Source organism: Lepeophtheirus salmonis, unplaced genomic scaffold (assembly GCF_016086655.4).
Source record: "Lepeophtheirus salmonis unplaced genomic scaffold, UVic_Lsal_1.4 unplaced_contig_6213_pilon, whole genome shotgun sequence".
Taxonomy (NCBI): Eukaryota; Metazoa; Arthropoda; class Copepoda; order Siphonostomatoida; family Caligidae; genus Lepeophtheirus; species Lepeophtheirus salmonis.
Window position 1 is genome coordinate 1 of NW_027295227.1, and position 18,210 is coordinate 18,210.

An 18,210-nucleotide genomic window follows, 5' to 3' on the forward strand; every position below is an offset into this window, starting at 1 on the left:
TTTGGGTGCTGATTTTGTATATAATTTCAGATTTAGAATAGATATTTTCAATAAAAAGTTATTCCGAGATTAACCATGCTTCATTACAAAACTATTGAAGACTCAAGAAATCCAATCAAATATAATGATGTTTTTGATAATAAAGTTTCATTGAAACTTATTCAGGACACGGAGTTGAACACCGTATTGAGACGAAGGCCCTCCTTGCGAAATCACGCAAGTTAGATGGTAAAGAATTTCAATTTTAAACTTGATTAAATCAACGAATTGTCGAAGAAAGAATCCTACGATCGTCTTGATTCTGAATTCTCCTACATATATTATGTCAAAATCTGTCTTTGAAATGAAGGGAAACATAATGTAAGTTTCTTTTGAAAATTAACTAATTTTACATTTGAAAATATCAGAACAAATAGATGTATGATACTTTTGAATTTATTCAAAAAAATATTTGTAATTCTATATATTTTTAAATCAAATAATTTGTACTTGTTAGTTACTATCATTGTTGCTGGTATATAGTTCATAATTTAATGATAATATAACGGAACTTTATCAACTCAATAACATAACTTAAATACGTTATTTATTTGATTTTTTTTGTGTAATAATTTATCTTTATTGTTAATAACTGACTAAAATAGACTAATTTGAAAAAAAAAAAAAAAAATGTTAAACCAAAGAATATTATAAGAAATTCTCCGAAATAATAGAAAATATCATAAGACGCATCTTGAATTATTATAAATTTATGTCCTTCTTTTTGTTTCTATGTAACAGAAAATTTACGATGCTATAATTAAAGAATAAAAAAGGAACTTACAACTAATGTATAAAATTAATGAGGTAGTTATAACTATTAAACGTTAATTAACTTTTGAATTATGAGTTAAAAAAGGTTTAAAGTCATTTGAAAAATCTAAAGATTGGCAAGTATCAAATCTGATCTGATCATAGATACTTCGATATAAATAAACTCGCATTTAAAGCAAATATTGAAATATCCCTATATAAAGTTTTGACCAAAAATAAAGAAAGATCATCATGCCACATATTCACAGGTTCACACATCAAGCATTGGCTTGCATCATTGATTCCTTCTGGTTGACATTGGAAAAGGTATTTTTTTACTTACCTATTAATGTATTAAGTATTTAGACAAATGATTTACCTTTGCATCTCAGCGTCCTCATCGATATGTCAGCTATCAAAAGATGAAGGTTCATGGGGGAGAACTTAACAAAGTACTTTTTAATAAGGATGTTGGAACCTGTGAACAGTTCACATATGGAGGTTGTCAAGGGAATGATAATAAGTTTGATAGTTTAGAAGAATGTAGTAAAGCCTGTCTTGGGGAGGATAATCCATCCAAAAAATTTGTAACTAGATCTGGATATTTAATATATTGTATTCAATTCAATTTATTTTTTCAGGGCTTGCCTTCATTCGGTGGTGGACATTCTTCCTTTGGAAATAATGCTCATTGTAATTAACAAATTTATATTTATTTATTTAAAAGAAGCCTCCCGTTCATATGGCTCTACATTACTAACAAACAATTAAAGATTTGAATATGTTTGTAAATCTTCCTTAAACTCAAAGTCAGGGCCCAAATCTGTCAATTTTAATTGTTTAATGAAGAATACTAGCTATGTACATACATAAGTACTCTAAACCCCCTCTAAAAGAAATACTTTTTTTTAGAAATTATAAGACACCATTACTAAAAAGTATCTCACTGTTCACTCATGAAGGATCTTAAAGGAACTTTATGAGTTTGGATCTATCATGAAACCAGACGTAATCGAACTAGAAAAAAGTTCAGTCCAATAAGTACAACTCTCTCATATGGTTCTGAATCTGAGTCAAGTCTGTGACTTTATTTTTCAATCAAGCCTGAGCTCATAAAAAGAAATGGCACAAAACTGGACTTAAACACGTGTCCAAGTCAGAACTTGAGTCATTTAAAAAAAAAAAAAAAAAATTGTGTAAATTGAAAGATAAGATCAGTAACTCTCCCCCCGCTAAACCTACATGATTTATCTTCTGTTGCAAGTCAATCATGTAGTGACAACGAAGATATTTACAATGTAGACTCAAGAACATGTGCAGAGCTCAATTTCAAAGGATACCTTATAAAAAAAAGCTTGTTTAGAATATGATTCTCATGTGAGTCAACATTTAACCCCAACCACACCTCGTAATATGTTCAAATATATATTTTGAATAATATTTTGGGTTAAAAGGGCTTCTAAAACTGTAAGAGCATGGAGCAACTAAAAGGGAAGAGGAGGGAGGGACTCTAAATTTTGACAGTATTTTATTTTCAAATGCTAATTGAAGAGGTACAAGTCAAAAGATCTAATAAACAGTAAAACTGTCCTCATATCCATGTAAAGCTATATGACAACCCACTTTTTTCACTATTTTTATAAGTATAACTAAAGCCTCGACATAGAGTTTTACTTAAACTCTTCGTAATGTGAATAAGTTCAATGAATAGTAAAGAGAACTAGGGATCAATTGTACAACAGGATTTAGAGCAATATGCACACTCTATGCCATACATGCAATACTTGCCGTGTATCAAGATTAGTAAAAATGAACAATTGCATACGGTTCATAGACATTTGCTCGCTATTTAGATATTAGGCAAATACATTATTTTTACTTAAATATATTTTTCATTTCTTTTCAGAGCTTTGGTAGCGTTGGCGTAAGTATAAAAATATTAACCATAAGATATTGAAAATATCATCAAATTATCCATATATTTAGGGCTACGGCAAAAGTTTATGGTAGCTATGGAGTAAGTGATATTTAAATGAGTAGTACATATATTATAAGAACAGGTCAATTAGATTCAAGTAACTTAAAAACACAAACCTCCTTTATAAAAACCTAATATAATTTAACACATCAAGAAATATGGGCTGATCCTTCATTAAATTAACTTTTATATTTAGATTTTAGTGTGAACAGATATATAGCCATTAAAACATTACATAAAGGCAGCTAGTAACATCCATGAGATTAAAGCTAACAAGTATGATCAACTTCTTTTTGAACTAAATTATCATTTCAGAAGGCAATTATTAATTTTTTTTTTAAATATGAAGAGGTTATTTAAACACAAATGTTTCTTGTTTGTAGAAGGAAAAAATGCCATGACGTGCTCCAAAAAAAAGATATATTTTAAAAATTATATCCCGGGAGTTATAAATGTATTATGGCATTTCACTCCTATAAACTAAAAACATTTCAAGTCACAAAACTTGTTCATTTTGAGAAGGAGAATGGTTAAGGCTTGAATATAATAATATAAAGCTCTAATCAAAACCTGTTTCAAAATTACTGCATTCTGACATGTAACGATTACATGGAGTCAGTATTTAATAATAAACAAGCAGATCACCCTTGATTGAGTCTAAAAACTTGCATGTTTATAATTAACGAAATTAAAATAGCTATAAGGTTTTGATTACCTTATAGGGTTCATCAGGGTATGGACACCAATATTCTCATGGAGTAAGCTAATAATTAACAATATCTGTAAGTTTAGATTAGTTATTTATAATATTTACTTTTCTTATAGGCTGCGTCGGGATATGGAAAACAATATTCACATGGGGTAAGCTTATAATTAACAATCCCTATAAATATAAAAATGGTAATTGTGATATTTGCATTTATTATAGGAGCTTCAGGATTTGGACACCAATATTCGCATGGAGTAAGTTTATTACTAAACATCTCTTACAGTATATATATGCTATTTGTAATCTTTGCTTGTCTTATAGGGTGCAGCAGGATATGGAAAACAATATTCACATGGAGTAAGTTTATAACTAACAATTCCTCTTCCTAAGGAATCGGTTAACTGGGATCTTTGACTTGCTTATAGGGTGCGTCGGGATATGGACACCAATATTCTCATGGAGTAAACATGATTAAGAATCCCAATAAAGGAATCATTATTAATTGGAAGATTTACTTTCATTATAGGGTGCATCAGGATATGGACAGCAACTTTCTCATGGAGTAAGCCTATAATTTGCAATCCCTACAAATAAAGAATTAGTAATTTTTATATTTTCTTTTCTTAAAGGGTTCATCGGGATATGGAAAACAATATTCTCATGGTGTAAGATAATTTATAATAATCTTTTTAATGATATAATTGTAATTGGAATCTTTGCTTTCTTTAAAGGGTGCGTTAGGATATGGACACCAATATTCTCATGGAGTAAGCTTATAATTAACTGTCATTTTTGTTATATAATTGGTAATCGGAATCTTTTGCTTTCCTTATAGGGTGCGTCAGGATATGGACACCAATATTCTCATGGAGTAATTTATAATTAACGAGCTTTTTACTTAGTTAATTGGGATCTTTTGCTTTACTTATAGAGTGCAGCAGGACACGGACACCAATATTCTACTGGAGTAAGCTTATAATTAAGAATCCCGATTAAGGAATAATTATTCATTGGAATATTTACTTTCTTTGTAGGGTGCTTCAGGATATGGACACCAATATTCGCATGGAGTAAGTTTATTACTAACAATCTCTTGATGTATTTATATATATAATTTGAAATCTTTGCTTGTCCTATAGGGTGTGGCAGGATATGGGCAACAATATTCTCATGGCGTAAGTTTATCAGTAACAATCTCTTTACATACGGAATATCAATTTGGGATATTTACTTTCCTTGTAGGGTGCGTCAGGCTATGGACATCAATATTCTCATGGAGTAAGCTTATAATAAAGAATCCCAATAAATAATTAATTGGTAATCGTGATATTTGCTTTCCTTAAAGGGTGCTTCTGGATATGGGCATCAATATTCTCATGGAGTAAGAAAATAATTTACAATCTTTTCAATAATGTAATTGGTAATTGGAATTTTGCCTTCCTTATAGGGCGTTAGGATATGGACACCAATATTCTAATGGAGTAAGTTTATAATTAACTATCTACATATATAGAGTGTCCAACTTGCCTCTTTTCCCGAATATGTCTCTTTTTATATCATGCACAGAATCTTTTTCGATAAATTCATTGATTTTCCAATTTTCTAAAGGAAAAAGGGTGCAAAAAAAAAAAAATCAAAATATTAAAATAAAAAGAAATTCAAAATAATTAATTTATAAATCAGAAAATCCAAAATATCTTTAGTAAAAAATAACTTTATTTTTAAATTTATAAATTTGTTTCATCTTTCCTTTCAATTTAGGCTGCCTTGGGATATGGACACCAATATTCTCATGGAGTAAGATCACAATTAAATATCAATTCATTTACATATCTAACCATTCTTTACCATTCAATAGAGCTATGGCGATTACTATCCCTACGGAGTAAGAACCAAAATATTACTTCAACTAAATGCTAACTAATTATACTTTAACCTTTCAGTATTATGGTGGTTATCAATCAGTTTACCCCTCTCATGTATGTATTTTTATGTTTGCTGTATACAAAGTGTTTTATTCCTTCTTTTTTTAAATAGAACTATGGCTATTACGGACATCCCTATGGAGTAAGTTTTGAGGAATACATTTTATGAACTGATGTTTTTGAGTATATTATTGATTCATCATAGGAGGTTTATGGATATGGTGGTTATCCTTATGTGGTAATTCGCTCCATATTTATTTCCTAATTGTTCATATATTTATATTTGTTTCTTTATAGAGTTTTGGTGGATATCAAGGAGCCTATCCTCATTCTGTAAGTCATCAAGTACCACACATTGATTAAGACATTTCTAAATTATTTCTGCTTATATGAACAGTATTATGGTGGATTTGCAAATGGAGTAAGTTTGTCGAAAAATCTTTTGACTGACACGCCAAACTAACAACTATTTTTTTTATAAATTACTTTTTAGCAATTCGCCGGATATCATCCATATGACGTAAGTGTTCAAAATATAAGTACTTATTCGTATGCAAGAGCTTCTGAAACTGTGTTTTTGACACCATATTTACGCAGCTTTTTATTGTTAGTGGGGGTAGGGCGTCAAAAATCCACTGTCTGGATACATGAAAACTTATTTTTAGGCTTTGATTTTTTGGACTTTCCAGGTTTTGCTTTTAAACAATCAGGTCCCGTTTTTTTCTTCAAAAATTAGAGATTTTGTGATAACCAAAGCCTTTTAGTTTTTGTAAAAAAAAAAAACACTCGCCAGTGATCCACAAAGCAATATTTTTTAAAGATTTTCATAAGCAAAGATAGAAAGAAATTATGTACAAATGATAGTTCCACCTTTAGTTGTGTCGGTCCTTATATATTTGGTCCAGTTCAGTCTTATGCCCACTCCTATTGATTCTTTGGACCTCTTCTTCAGACTGTAGTGGAATTGATTTAAAAAAAAGAAATGCCGATGAGTGACGTCATCAATGACCGAGCTTCATCAGTTTTTAGAACTGAACTGGACGAGACTCCAATTTTCAGTCCGTAATAAGAACTGACACAACAGCAGTACCAACAAAATACGATAAGAGTTGGAAAGGAGTTTGATATGAGATTTGAACCTTGTATAAAAATATCCTCTTTCAGTACTATGGTGGCTATCAGTATGATTATCCCTATGATGTGAGTAAATAGTTGTATTGAAAGAATAAATCAGTGCTTCAACGCTTCTGAACTCTTTCCCCCCTCTTATTTGTCTGATAATTATTTACCTTTACTTTTTTTAGTCCTACAATAGCCAGCCCATCCTTGTAAGTATTTTATTTGCAACAATCCAAAAATAATTATTTATCCAATCCAATTTCAGCCTTACTACGACTATCAATTCGACCATCCCTACTCTGTAAGCATTCATACTAATTGTCTCAACTAATTTATCATCTACATATATTTATAAAAATCCATCTTTTCACAGCATTATGGGGGCTATCAATATGGTCATCAGTTTGGTGTATGTTAATCACTCCATTATAAAATACCTTTCTTACTTTATTTATAATTTTAGCATCATGGCGGTCTTCAATACGGAGGATATCCTTATGGAGTAAGATTTTTCAATTCATAATATGTATGTACTGAACGCAAATTTTCTAACACATTTCTAATTTTACTTGTAGAATTACTATGGCCACCCCTATGGAGTAAGTTAGTCTAGCAGAACGTTCATACATAAACTTTGGAAGGGACCAGTTGATTAATTATTTATATTTTAGAACTCTGCCATTATTTTCTTCAAATCGCAACAATCATCCTTTTCAATACGAAGAAGTTGTGTAGACCCCAAATGATTTCTGTTTTTATGAAGAGAAATACCATGAAAAAATAATTGACATGCTCCTAGAATGTAGTTATGAAAAATTATGTTTTATGTGGCATTTCTTATCTTTTAAACAAGAAGTATTTGGGGTCAAAAAACCAATTCTTTTGACAAAAATAATTGCTCAAGTTTGGAGATCATAAATTGCAGAGTTCTGGTAAATAAGCTGTCCAATAATATGTTCCAAAGTAGATGTTGTCACGGTGTTAGATATGCAAATTTACTTTTAAGTGGCTTATTTACCATATTAAATGTTGGTGTGTTTAGGTAAACTATGGCTACCAATATGCACATCCCTTTGCAGTAAGTCTTAATTTCTATACTTAAATGAACCGTCATATATGATGAACAATGATTGCTGATTTCAGTACTACGGCGGATATCCATACAGTCATCATCCCTATGGAGTATGTCCTATTGTGTAGAAACAATGATATTTTTTTTCTAAAAAGTATTTGCGCTTTTAATAATGACAAACATGGGAAAAGAAATACATATAGAAGACAAAGGGATTTCGAGTGTGCAGTTCAATATATTAAGGCTGTAATACATTGAGATACGAGTGCACCAAAATAAGAAATTTTATTAAAATAGAAGTGGCTTAGAGTTGGCTACGAAATTCGAGAGCCACTTTGATTCTAAATATTTTTTGATTCCTATAGCAGAATTTTTTTCCTTCACCTACGAGCTCGGTGATACATGAACGAATAAAAGTCGTATGGTAAAGAATTATTTGTATCTGGGTACATCAAGGTCAGGGGCGTCTGCAGGATTATATATATATGTTTTTTTTTGGCTTGGTTAAAATTAATTTTTTTGGAAAAAAATTCAAAAATCCAGAGCTGTTAACAAAAAATTCTTAGATTCAATTTTAAAGATAAAATGTTTTGAAAAAAGTTTTCAAAAATCCAAAGTTGTTTACAAAAAATTAAATTTTTGAAAAATATTAAATTTTTAATGCAAGAAAAACAATCAAATATGCCATCTAATAATCTTTATGTCCACTGATATCCACGCTTAATCATTGCTTCTATGTAGTATTTCTTTTTCTTTGGACATGACTTTTTAATAGACTATAGCTGTAGTTTAAAAAATCCAATTTCTAAACTCAAAACTGTTCACCAAAAGGAGATCAATAGATAATCTTTGGTGTATGAACTAAATTCTCCATATATTTCGGATTAGAAATGTCAGACAAAAAAAGTTTGCAACTCTCTTCGTCATAAGCGAAAGAAAATATATATATTTTTTTGCAAATTCATTTTTATCATTTAATACTCTATTCTATAAGTTTTCAATGAAGTATCATTTTTCACGCAAATTCATTTAACACTGTGTAGGCATATGGCGGAAACCATTACGGATACCCCTATGGAGTACGTTGGGTTTATTTTATGAATCCAATCATTATGCACATTAATTTTTTTGTACATTTTAGCTACAAGCAGGATACGGTTATGGATATCCCTATGAGGTAAGAACCCCATAACATATATTCATGAGCGGTAATATTATCTTTAATCAAATTTGTAATAGAGTCAATATGGATATGGCTACGCTTCCCCTCTTGGAGTAAGTTGAAAATCTGTATGAACTAATACATACGAAAGAACTAAACATAAATTATTATCTTTTTAGAGCTATGGCAAAAATAGTGCCTACGGAGTAAGAAAATATAAATTTAATTCATAAGGATGGTATTTTTGTAGAGTGTGAGAAGAAGGTGGGAGTGAAACTTATTGCAAGTCCCAGTTTAACATCAGCTGCCTGATAGATGATTTAAAGGAGTAAAAACAATTATTTTTATCAAGAAGAGAGCTTTATACATTTAAATTAGGATTAGTACAGGGACTATTTGGTTATTTATTCATTTTTAAAACAGTTCAGACCAAATATAGGTGAAATTTTTTATTTTAGTGAGAGATATAATACTAAGACGATCTATTATACAATGGATAATTAAGAAAAAGATAACAATTGCAAAAACTGTTTTTCGTTTTGGAAATACTAGCTATGTTTTTTCTCTTCAAAAATCCCATCCATGCTAATATATAGGTGGAGTTTGATATTTATACTAGAGGGGGGTATAAACTACTTTTATCGACATACTTAGTACAGGAGATGGGAAATTGGACTCGAGACTTGTGACTCGATTTGATATAAATCGGATTTGAAAGCTAATTCCCAACGTGGCTTGGGTTTCGAAAGCCATCTCATTTTTTGTACTGAATTTGAATAGGATTGATGAAAATATTCAAGGACTTGAACTTGCGAGCTTGGACCTACAACTAAAGGACATTTTCCTATCTCTATGAATATTTGTTATAAGGATGTGATTATTTTCTAAATTAAGATGAGCGTAAAAATCATGACTAAGTAGTCTTTGATCGGTCCTAGGACGGATTGCCTAATCAGTCTTTTTTGCACCTTTCATCTTTTTTATGTATCGGTCCAATCTTTTCTACCATTCAAAGGTCCAAAGGACTAATACGTCGATCTTTCAGTTCTAGCTATCTTTATATCTATTTTTCACCAATAGCTACAATTGAGTAATATAAAAATAAAGAAAATAATAAAGGATTGCTAGAATATATATAATAATAAGTTCTAATGCACCTCCTACTTCAGGTATCCTGTTATATACGGAAACTTTGAGACACCATATCTGCTGGCAGAGATCACGATTAGCTATGGTGCTCCTTGATGGCTGTTAGATTTTTCAAAATAGGGAGGAAGAATTAATAAAACCCTTCCTATTTTGCTCTTATGAACATAAACTTATTTTTATTACTAACAGTCACTGCAATTTAGCTAACATTCACGCGCCTAATAATATATGTATATAATACATCTTGAGAATCAGGAAGAGCCTCGCCTCAAGCCCTCCTACAAACTCCTCCTATTGACTAATGCCTATACATTGAATATTTTAAAACTAATTTTTATTCTCAAACAATTAGAAACTCTCCAAAAGTCTCTACGGCGGTCTTTATGGGGTAAGTGAATAACAATAACCTTTACTGATTCATAAGGTTTTTATATCTAAAACATTATTTTCTCTTTCAGAAAAAACAAGCTGAATTAGTAAGTTACAAATTTTTTTTTATATTCATACCCATGTTTGTTCCCTTATCGGTCAAGCGGTTCTTCAGTTCAGGTTCTTGAACTATTAGAACCGGAACCTACAAAGTCGAACCGAGACCACAATATATTGCTTATCGGTATTGGTTCTAGATTATAGATTCAGGTCCACTACTAAGCTTGTCGGGGCCCCTATAATATGATAACTATAATATTTCTTAAGCGAGGGGTTCCCAAACTTTAATATGCCAAGACCAGCCTACACTTTTTTAGCTGAGGCCCCTTTTCATACGAAACATGTGTACTATGTATGTGTAGACTGTAAACAATCCTCTATTTATATATGTGTCCATTTAAAAAAAAATCTTTATATAATATAAAAAATATTTCATTTTCCTTTCAGTCCAATAAGCTTTATGGCAACTCAGTAAGTTCTTGAACATCATTTTTATGAAATCACTCATAACCATTCTATTTTTCAAGTTTAATAATGACAACTACCGTCTTTCTGTACAGGTTTGTTTATTTCTTCCTCTAATGTTTATTGCAAATTCATTCAAAGGGACGCACAATCTGGCCTTATTTCCATGTTTAAAGCATATCTTAATAGTGGATTGTTTAAAACATACATATTTAATTAAGACAAACTAAATGCAATTAATATATTTTGCTAGTTTGGGAATTCCAGCTTGATGCTCCCTTTCGTCATCGTATTTTGATTGATTTAAGACTAGTGTAAATTCTCAATTACCATTATCCATCGAAAACTATCATAATACTATTTGCTAATAATAAAGAGCTTCATCTTTAAACAAATGTATCGTCTTAATAAAAATTCCAGATTATTGCTCCAGGCTCGTGCATATCCCACTTCCATATAAGTTTATTTGATCCATGAACAATTAGTATTATATTTTCATTTGACGGTATATTAATAGTTGTTAATAGGTAATTTAATTGAGTATTTAACCTAAACGATTTTCTCATACTTTGTATCCATCACAAATAATATATTATACCTATTATCTACTTCTAGAATATAGTCAATCATGGACATCAGAATGATTTGAACATCGGAGATAATATCAATACATATGACGCAGGAACTAATCAATACAATCTTGATACTGCAGCCAAGGCGCAGCTCTATGAAAAGTTTGGTGTCCGACCATCAAAGTACACAAACAAGGCTCGTAAAGGCAATACTGAGGAAATAAACGAAGTGTCAGCCTCTAAGGTCGATGATGATGTTGAGTCAGAGAATGAGGTTTGTGTTTTTTGTTTTGTTTACTTGTCCCCACCACCTAGGGGGTACGTAGAAATGGCATTCAATGAAGTGGTTTTTATATTGCGAGGGAGGGTAGGGTTTTTTGGCACAACAATATCACTTTTTGTAATAAAAAAATGAAGTAGTATACTAATTGAATCATATTACACAATGTTATGAGGAGGTGCACAACCTCAAAAGTTTTCAAAATTGCATAACTTGAGGAAAAAGTAACATTTTACCATAAAAAACGTTAAAATAGGCCAAATGCACGTTATACAGGGAAGAACGATATTTTTGGATAACATGTACCTACATATAAAGTATAATTTAAGTGATTAATCTTTAATTATTGATTATAGGAGTCTGATGCAGAGCACGATGCAGAATGAAGGAAAAATAATGTAATGCTTCACCACCTGTACAAAGAATTATATACCAATGCAAAATAATTAGCCTATAATTTATATTACTTCTATTATAAAGTTGTATTAAAACGATGCTCTTCGTACAATAATTGTTATTTTATTTATTCGATCAGTTCATATCGGTCCCAAAACTCGTAAACAAGGACCTGCCTTAAAGCGACATAGCTCAATGAACAATGCGCTTGGCTTAAAAATGTTAATTATTTTCCACACTGTTACTGTCTTTCCACTATTTGTACAACTCATAAATCAGGATAAGGGAGACAAATTCCAGTAATTCCACCCTATCTATATTGTACATTAGAGGGAAATGTCCAAAAACAAAATTGAGATAGCAAAAGTTGCGCCTTGACAATAGAAATGAAATATATTTTGTGGGCACCTCCTATACCCTCCCCCCATTTTGCGCTCAAAGGTTTCCCTATGAGGAAAAAAAAAAACTAAAATCAATATAATACAAGTGTGGAAAAGTTTCGATCTCCACCCCCCGGGTATGTAAGAACAAATATTTATTCCGTTTCGTGACTTGGTGTATAGTTTTCATATGTACTTTTCTCATAAAAATGTTAAACTATAAATACGATGCAACAGATAAGGTTTCTAGAATATTCCTACATTCTAAACAGATCCTTCGTAATAATAAGAATCCCTGCAATTGTTAAAGACCTAGTGCAGGGGTGTCAAACTCATTTGCATTGTGGGCCACATACGAGCGTTATGTATTTGTTCAGGGCCGAGCTATTAAAATTATGGTATATTTGGCTCTAAATAACCAAGACATCAAGCATTTCCTTTGTTATTATGTACAATAAAGAAGGTATGTACATTGTTTAATTTAACTAAAATTTTATTTAATATCACTTTAACTACACCTTTCACTTAATTGCATAAAATTTTAATTTAAAAAGTAAAAAAAAAATACAATTTACATGAGATTTTCTAATAATTATAAGAAAAATGAGGACATTAAATTGCACATTTTAATAAATTAAACAATAAGTAGACATTCTTAAAGAGCTGCGATCTTTTTATCTGAATATTATCTGCAAATTCAAATAGCAAGGCATGATTTTAAAAACTTTAATCTATTCTGGACTAGTTTATGCTCCTGAAACTTGCCATCTTTTTGCCTGAACTAGTGCATCAACATCAGGTGTAATTTCCTGACTGGCTGTAACTTTTACAATTTCATTTAAGTGCTTATTGGTTATCTTAAAATTCAATTTTTTTATATTAATATTCATAACTGAGAAGATTTGTTCCCAGAGGTAAGTTTTTCCAAACATGCATATAATTTTACCCGCAAGAGCTGTTAATTTAGTGTGCCCTGGTATTATATACTGATAAAATGTGTCCAGACTAAGGGAATTAAATTTGTCCATCAAATCTGCGTCACATTGCAGATCAATTATTTCTAGCTGGATGTGGACCGGAAAATTAATGGCTTCAAATGTGAAAGGTGAGCTAAAACTGAAAATTCCCTCTAAAGTTCAGCATATACCTGAAATCATTGTTAAAATCTGCCAGTAATCCTGTAGTCTTGTTTCTGCATCGCTTCAAGTCTGTATTAGATCTTTCTTTGCGCACATTTTCAGGCATGGAAAATGAACAGGGTCCCCACTTTCCATTTGGGTCTCCCACAAAACCAGCTTCAATTTAAATGTGTTTATTTTGTCATAAAACTGTGTGACAACTTTTTGCGTCTTTGCAACATTTTTTTAGGGCTGTTCAAGTGTCCAGTAATATCAATCAAAAATGCAAGATCCTGAAGCCATTACTGGGATTGTAATCCTCTGGCTCGGATAAAATTTACAATTCGAACAACCACCTCAATAACGTGGTCCATTTTCAGGACTCACAACACAATGTATTCCATTGCAAAATACAATGGAATGCCCAGATGCAATCTCCTCCTTTGTGTACTTGCACTATCGCTTTGAACTTTGTCACGATCCCTGTCTTTTTCCCGATCATGGATGGTGCGCCGTCTGTAGCAATGCTGACAGCGTGTGACCAGTACACTCACACTCTGTCCAGTGCAGCTACGACAGACACAAAAATATCTTCAGCTGTTGTTGTGTCCATCATGGGCACCAACTCAACAAATTCTTCAGTAACTGCTAATATATTATCAACACCACAGATAAATTTCGCCATTTGAGCCACATCCGTGATGTCAGTGCCTTTGTCAATTGCAACGGAAAATGTAATTGAAGAACCCAAATATAAATAAAATATATTGGTTATCTTGAAGATCATTGATATACTTCATATTGAAAATGTCATGTTGATGAGTGAAACAGAGATCCGTTTTCAATATAGTGGACTCCAAAATATCCGGTATCTCTTCCCTCCCCCTTCATGCTAAAAAATATTGGTAACACCTCCCCCGCCCCCGTCAACTGGACGTCATACATGTACGATCCTCATGTAGATCAGGGGGTCTCAACCAGTGTGCCGCAAAGGCAGAGGTATTTTATTATTTTATGGATATTATTAAGCAAAGCAAATAAATAAAATTAAAGTGGGTGGGTAATATCCCAGTTGCTGCAAAACCAATGCCTATTGAAGGTGTTTGAGGCATGTGAACAGACAGTGGTCTTGTATTTTGTACAATATACATGAAAAAAAAATTAATAAGTGCCATAACAGCTGAGCTGCTCTCCTTCCAAACATTCTTCAAATTGTCAGTGGGACAACCTTAATTTTAGGTTTTTTTTAACATGTCGATATTTAATATGATTTGAATCTCTAAATATACAGCATTAAGCACTAGTACATAAAAAGAATACGTTAATTTTCGCTTTTTCATAACAACATGTTAGGTTTGGTACTTATTGATTTGAAAAAGTGTGCCTCGGAAATGTTTTGACAATGACAGGTGCAATATTATTACTACGCAATTATTCAGCAATGATTTTCAGTTATCGTGTTAAATTTATTGGCATCACAAATGACGGCGTTGGTACTCCAAATACAGGAATATAACGATGGAGAATAATCGGTAAATCTATATATATCGTTAATACATAGGATATTAGGGGAAAAACAATTTTAAATTACTACATTTTTTACTTTTTATGCTAAGTGCAACTGAACTTTTGTTATTTTCAAAACAATAGATCAAAAATGACTTTTGTGTTTTAATCTTACACTGCTTCCTGATGAGGAAAATTACTGTTCAAGCTAAGTAATGACAAGAACAATCAGTTTTTAGCGAAGAAAACGTGTTTTCTTTGTTAAGTCTGGGACTTTTCAGCCAACTGTTATTACATTTACCAAAAAACCCCGAAAAAAACAAACATTCTTGATATACTATAGGTTGGGCATCCTTCGTAGAACAGGTCAACAAACATTCCGACAGCGGGGTGAGCTCCCTAAGAGCTTGCATCAACAAGAACTGCAGGATGATCCCGGCTGATCCTGAAATCAATACTGAAATCAATTCAGGCAAAGGATACCAAATTTGTTTTTCTTCAATCAACAATAATTTATTTCAACACTTTTAAAATTACATACCTTGTAATATAACAAAAATAAAAAGCTTAAAACACACGATTGAACATTTTTATTTAAATAAAACAATACTACATATTATATAATGATAACTTGATTATTTGTGGATAATACGTAAGAACTAGCCAAAACTCCGACTATAAGAAAGAGCGATACCTAAGTTAAAGTTTGATCATGGAGTCTAATCGTAGATAAAGCAAGGGTTCCCGTTTTGTTTCAAAATAGGCGGAATAATATTTTGGAGGGAAAATTCTGAGGGACGACTCTTTCGCTCGGACGATCCCAAAAAAGATCCTACATCATACAATTATAGCAATAGTACAATATACCCTTTATTCACTTAAAGCAATTAATGACACCACAAATGCCCCGGCGGAAAACATTGTCAAGGAGTGCGTGAAGGGAAATTTCATCGATCAAAAACAAGTGTCATTTTCTCAACTTTTACTTAAGATAGAGAGCTCAAGTTTGTTTTGTTTTGTAACTAATTGATTATGCTTTAATATATCGAAATATGAATTAATTTCAATCACACGACCGTCATTTAAGATTGAATTAGTAAGTGTTCAAATTTCAATGAATCACCTTGTATAGGGAAAAGTACCAGGCATCCTTTTTCTAATAGCATTGCACAAGTGTGCCTTCAGTTCTAAAAGAGAGATATGTAGATTATTCATGAATGATTAAAAGGACAATATAAAGAGAGAGAAAAGAATTTGCTATAATGTGCTATAGCTCTGTTAAATTAAAATAAAACATTCTGTAATTCAATAGCTCAATCTTAAATTTAAAAAAGTAGACGAAAAAGAAAATAGTTTGACAATTTATGTCCGTTTATGTATGTAAATGTAGTTATAACGTCCAATAATATAAAATTATATATGTATATATTTTTTTAATTAAATCAATTTATAAACGGATCTACGTAATGTAAGTACAAGAGTTATCATGTTTTTAACATGTGTAATAAAAGTTAAACATCCCTTATGATTTTAATTGGTCAAAAGATTGAAATTGTATGATGAACACCAAAATAAAAGACATATCCACTTACAAAACATTACTAATGAAAAATCAAAATGATAATTTAATGAATACTTAAATGTGTTGTCCGTCAAGACAAAATCAAGCAAGAATGATTTATTTCAAAATGGAATGAGGATAACATTTGTATTTTGTGAGGAATGATCTTTAATTTCTATTAATAAATAAATTCTTATTAACAATTTAGAGGCTCTGCAAATTGGACTTGTAGTAAACAAAATATACCTTCACAATAGAAAAATGATAAATTGACAGATTTAAATTAAAAGGGTCTATTTTGCGGCCCATTTAAGTCTCATAAATCAAATTAATAACTAAACTATAGGTGAAATTCTTGTATGACATCAATTTGAATAACATACTTATAATTGACTCAAATATGTCTATGAATTACACATTGCAACAAATAAAAGTGATGAAGCACCTGCAGGCTCAAATCCACACTTAATATTATTTATTTAAGCCCTAGAACACGAATATGACCATTAAAACATCCAACATTTACAGGTTTGGCCTTTAAATTCTTCTGTTAAAAACAAGTTTTTAAGCTATACCTACAATTTAGTGCCATATTTCGACATGAATGTAAATAACAAATTTATACAAATATTTCAGCATTTGAAAAATGAATTATTCATTACTTTATCTTTATTTTAATTAATAAAAATTGTTTTTTACCAGCAAAAAATAGATGCATGTGAAGGACTTACTTAGAAGCTAATATCTTTTTTATTTTTTCTTCAAGTGCTTTATATCTTTGCTGAAGTTAACGACTTCAATTTAAAAAAAATACCTTTAAAAAGGTAGATTTCGATTGATTTTTAGTCAATTTAGTTTTAAATATAATAAACTGTTTAGGTTACGTCAATATAGATTATAATATTATTTGTGTATCAGCTCATAACTAATAATTTATATCTAAGGGGGATTAAAAAAAGTTAATAGATGCTTCATATAAAAAATAATTGATTAATCAATTTCTCAAAAAAAAATAAAAAATATTCTTTGGATTTTAGATATATTTTTATCTTTCACTACTTCTCAGGAGTGTTTATTCATCCCTGAGGTTGAAATGTCCTTGTTGTTTCTTGAGGATATCATATTATTGCTTTACTTTCAAAAATATACTGGATATAAAATATTTTTTGTGACACTTTTTGCAGGGACTTGTGCTCTTTTGTAGTGTAAGTCTCGCTGTCAATGACAAACATATCATGAGAATAATAGTCAGAAACAATATTTAATTGATAACAATTCGGTGGAAATATTTTAACAAATTATCTTTTTAAAATTAGAAAACAATATATATGAGGAATCACCATCACATTTTTTCTATTATTTTTGGGTTATTTGGCATAGTGTCCGTGCACAGCAAAAACTGTATGTTTTGCCTATCAACAAAATATCATGAGCCTAAAGCATCGATAAACTGGGGCCTAAAACTAGAATTTAATTACAATTTCATCCCCAATATTTTCATGTTTATGCAAGCAAACGACATCTGAAACAAAAAAACAACATTTTTATATTTATACCATGTCTCTAATTGTAAAAATGTCATAGCAACAACAAAAAA

General features: G+C 30.9%; 2 protein-coding genes and 1 non-coding gene across 5 annotated transcripts; all 3 read left to right on the forward strand.

Moving 5' to 3' along the window:
- The first annotated feature begins 993 nt into the window (after nucleotides 1-993).
- Nucleotides 994-1,493, forward strand: LOC139907537 (actinia tenebrosa protease inhibitors-like). Its single transcript, XM_071893951.1, has 3 exons — nucleotides 994-1,119; nucleotides 1,185-1,379; nucleotides 1,434-1,493. Exons 1-3 carry the CDS (start codon nucleotides 1,045-1,047, stop codon nucleotides 1,491-1,493), a joined length of 330 nt encoding a protein of 109 aa, XP_071750052.1. The 5' UTR covers nucleotides 994-1,044.
- Nucleotides 1,494-2,697: 1,204 nt separating this feature from the next.
- On the forward strand, nucleotides 2,698-3,634 carry LOC121127855 (uncharacterized). Its single transcript, XR_011784220.1, has 4 exons — nucleotides 2,698-2,716; nucleotides 2,779-2,809; nucleotides 3,493-3,528; nucleotides 3,596-3,634. It is a non-coding gene; the product is annotated as an uncharacterized protein (transcript).
- Nucleotides 3,635-3,688: 54 nt separating this feature from the next.
- LOC121127857 (uncharacterized) lies at nucleotides 3,689-4,779 on the forward strand. Of its 3 annotated transcripts, XM_071893947.1 has the most exons (10): nucleotides 3,689-3,733; nucleotides 3,801-3,836; nucleotides 3,905-3,940; nucleotides 4,006-4,041; nucleotides 4,109-4,144; nucleotides 4,315-4,350; nucleotides 4,411-4,446; nucleotides 4,514-4,549; nucleotides 4,619-4,654; nucleotides 4,722-4,779. In XM_071893947.1, the coding sequence occupies exons 1-10, from the start codon at nucleotides 3,729-3,731 to the stop codon at nucleotides 4,759-4,761; spliced, it is 333 nt and encodes a 110-aa protein (XP_071750048.1). In that variant the 5' UTR covers nucleotides 3,689-3,728; the 3' UTR covers nucleotides 4,762-4,779. The 3 variants fall into 3 exon arrangements, 2 of the variants coding, with proteins under 2 accessions (XP_071750048.1, XP_071750049.1); XM_071893948.1 differs by lacking the exon at nucleotides 4,109-4,144; XR_011784219.1 differs by lacking the exons at nucleotides 3,689-3,733; nucleotides 4,722-4,779 and adding an exon at nucleotides 4,211-4,246 and having other exon boundaries at nucleotides 3,803-3,836; nucleotides 4,619-4,651.
- The last annotated feature ends 13,431 nt before the right edge of the window (nucleotides 4,780-18,210 follow it).

Excerpts from the sequence above, each read along its gene's own strand:
- LOC139907537 (XM_071893951.1), top strand. The coding sequence starts at position 1,045 with ATGCCACATATTCACAGGTTCACACATCAAGCATTGGCTTGCATCATT. Across the intron at positions 1,120-1,184 it reads TCTGGTTGACATTGGAAAAG|CGTCCTCATCGATATGTCAG; the intron begins GTATTTTTTTAC and ends TTTGCATCTCAG. Across the intron at positions 1,380-1,433 it reads ATAATCCATCCAAAAAATTT|GGCTTGCCTTCATTCGGTGG; the intron begins GTAACTAGATCT and ends TTATTTTTTCAG.
- LOC121127857 (XM_071893947.1), top strand. Across the intron at positions 3,941-4,005 it reads GACACCAATATTCTCATGGA|GGTGCATCAGGATATGGACA; the intron begins GTAAACATGATT and ends CTTTCATTATAG. Across the intron at positions 4,550-4,618 it reads GACACCAATATTCGCATGGA|GGTGTGGCAGGATATGGGCA; the intron begins GTAAGTTTATTA and ends CTTGTCCTATAG.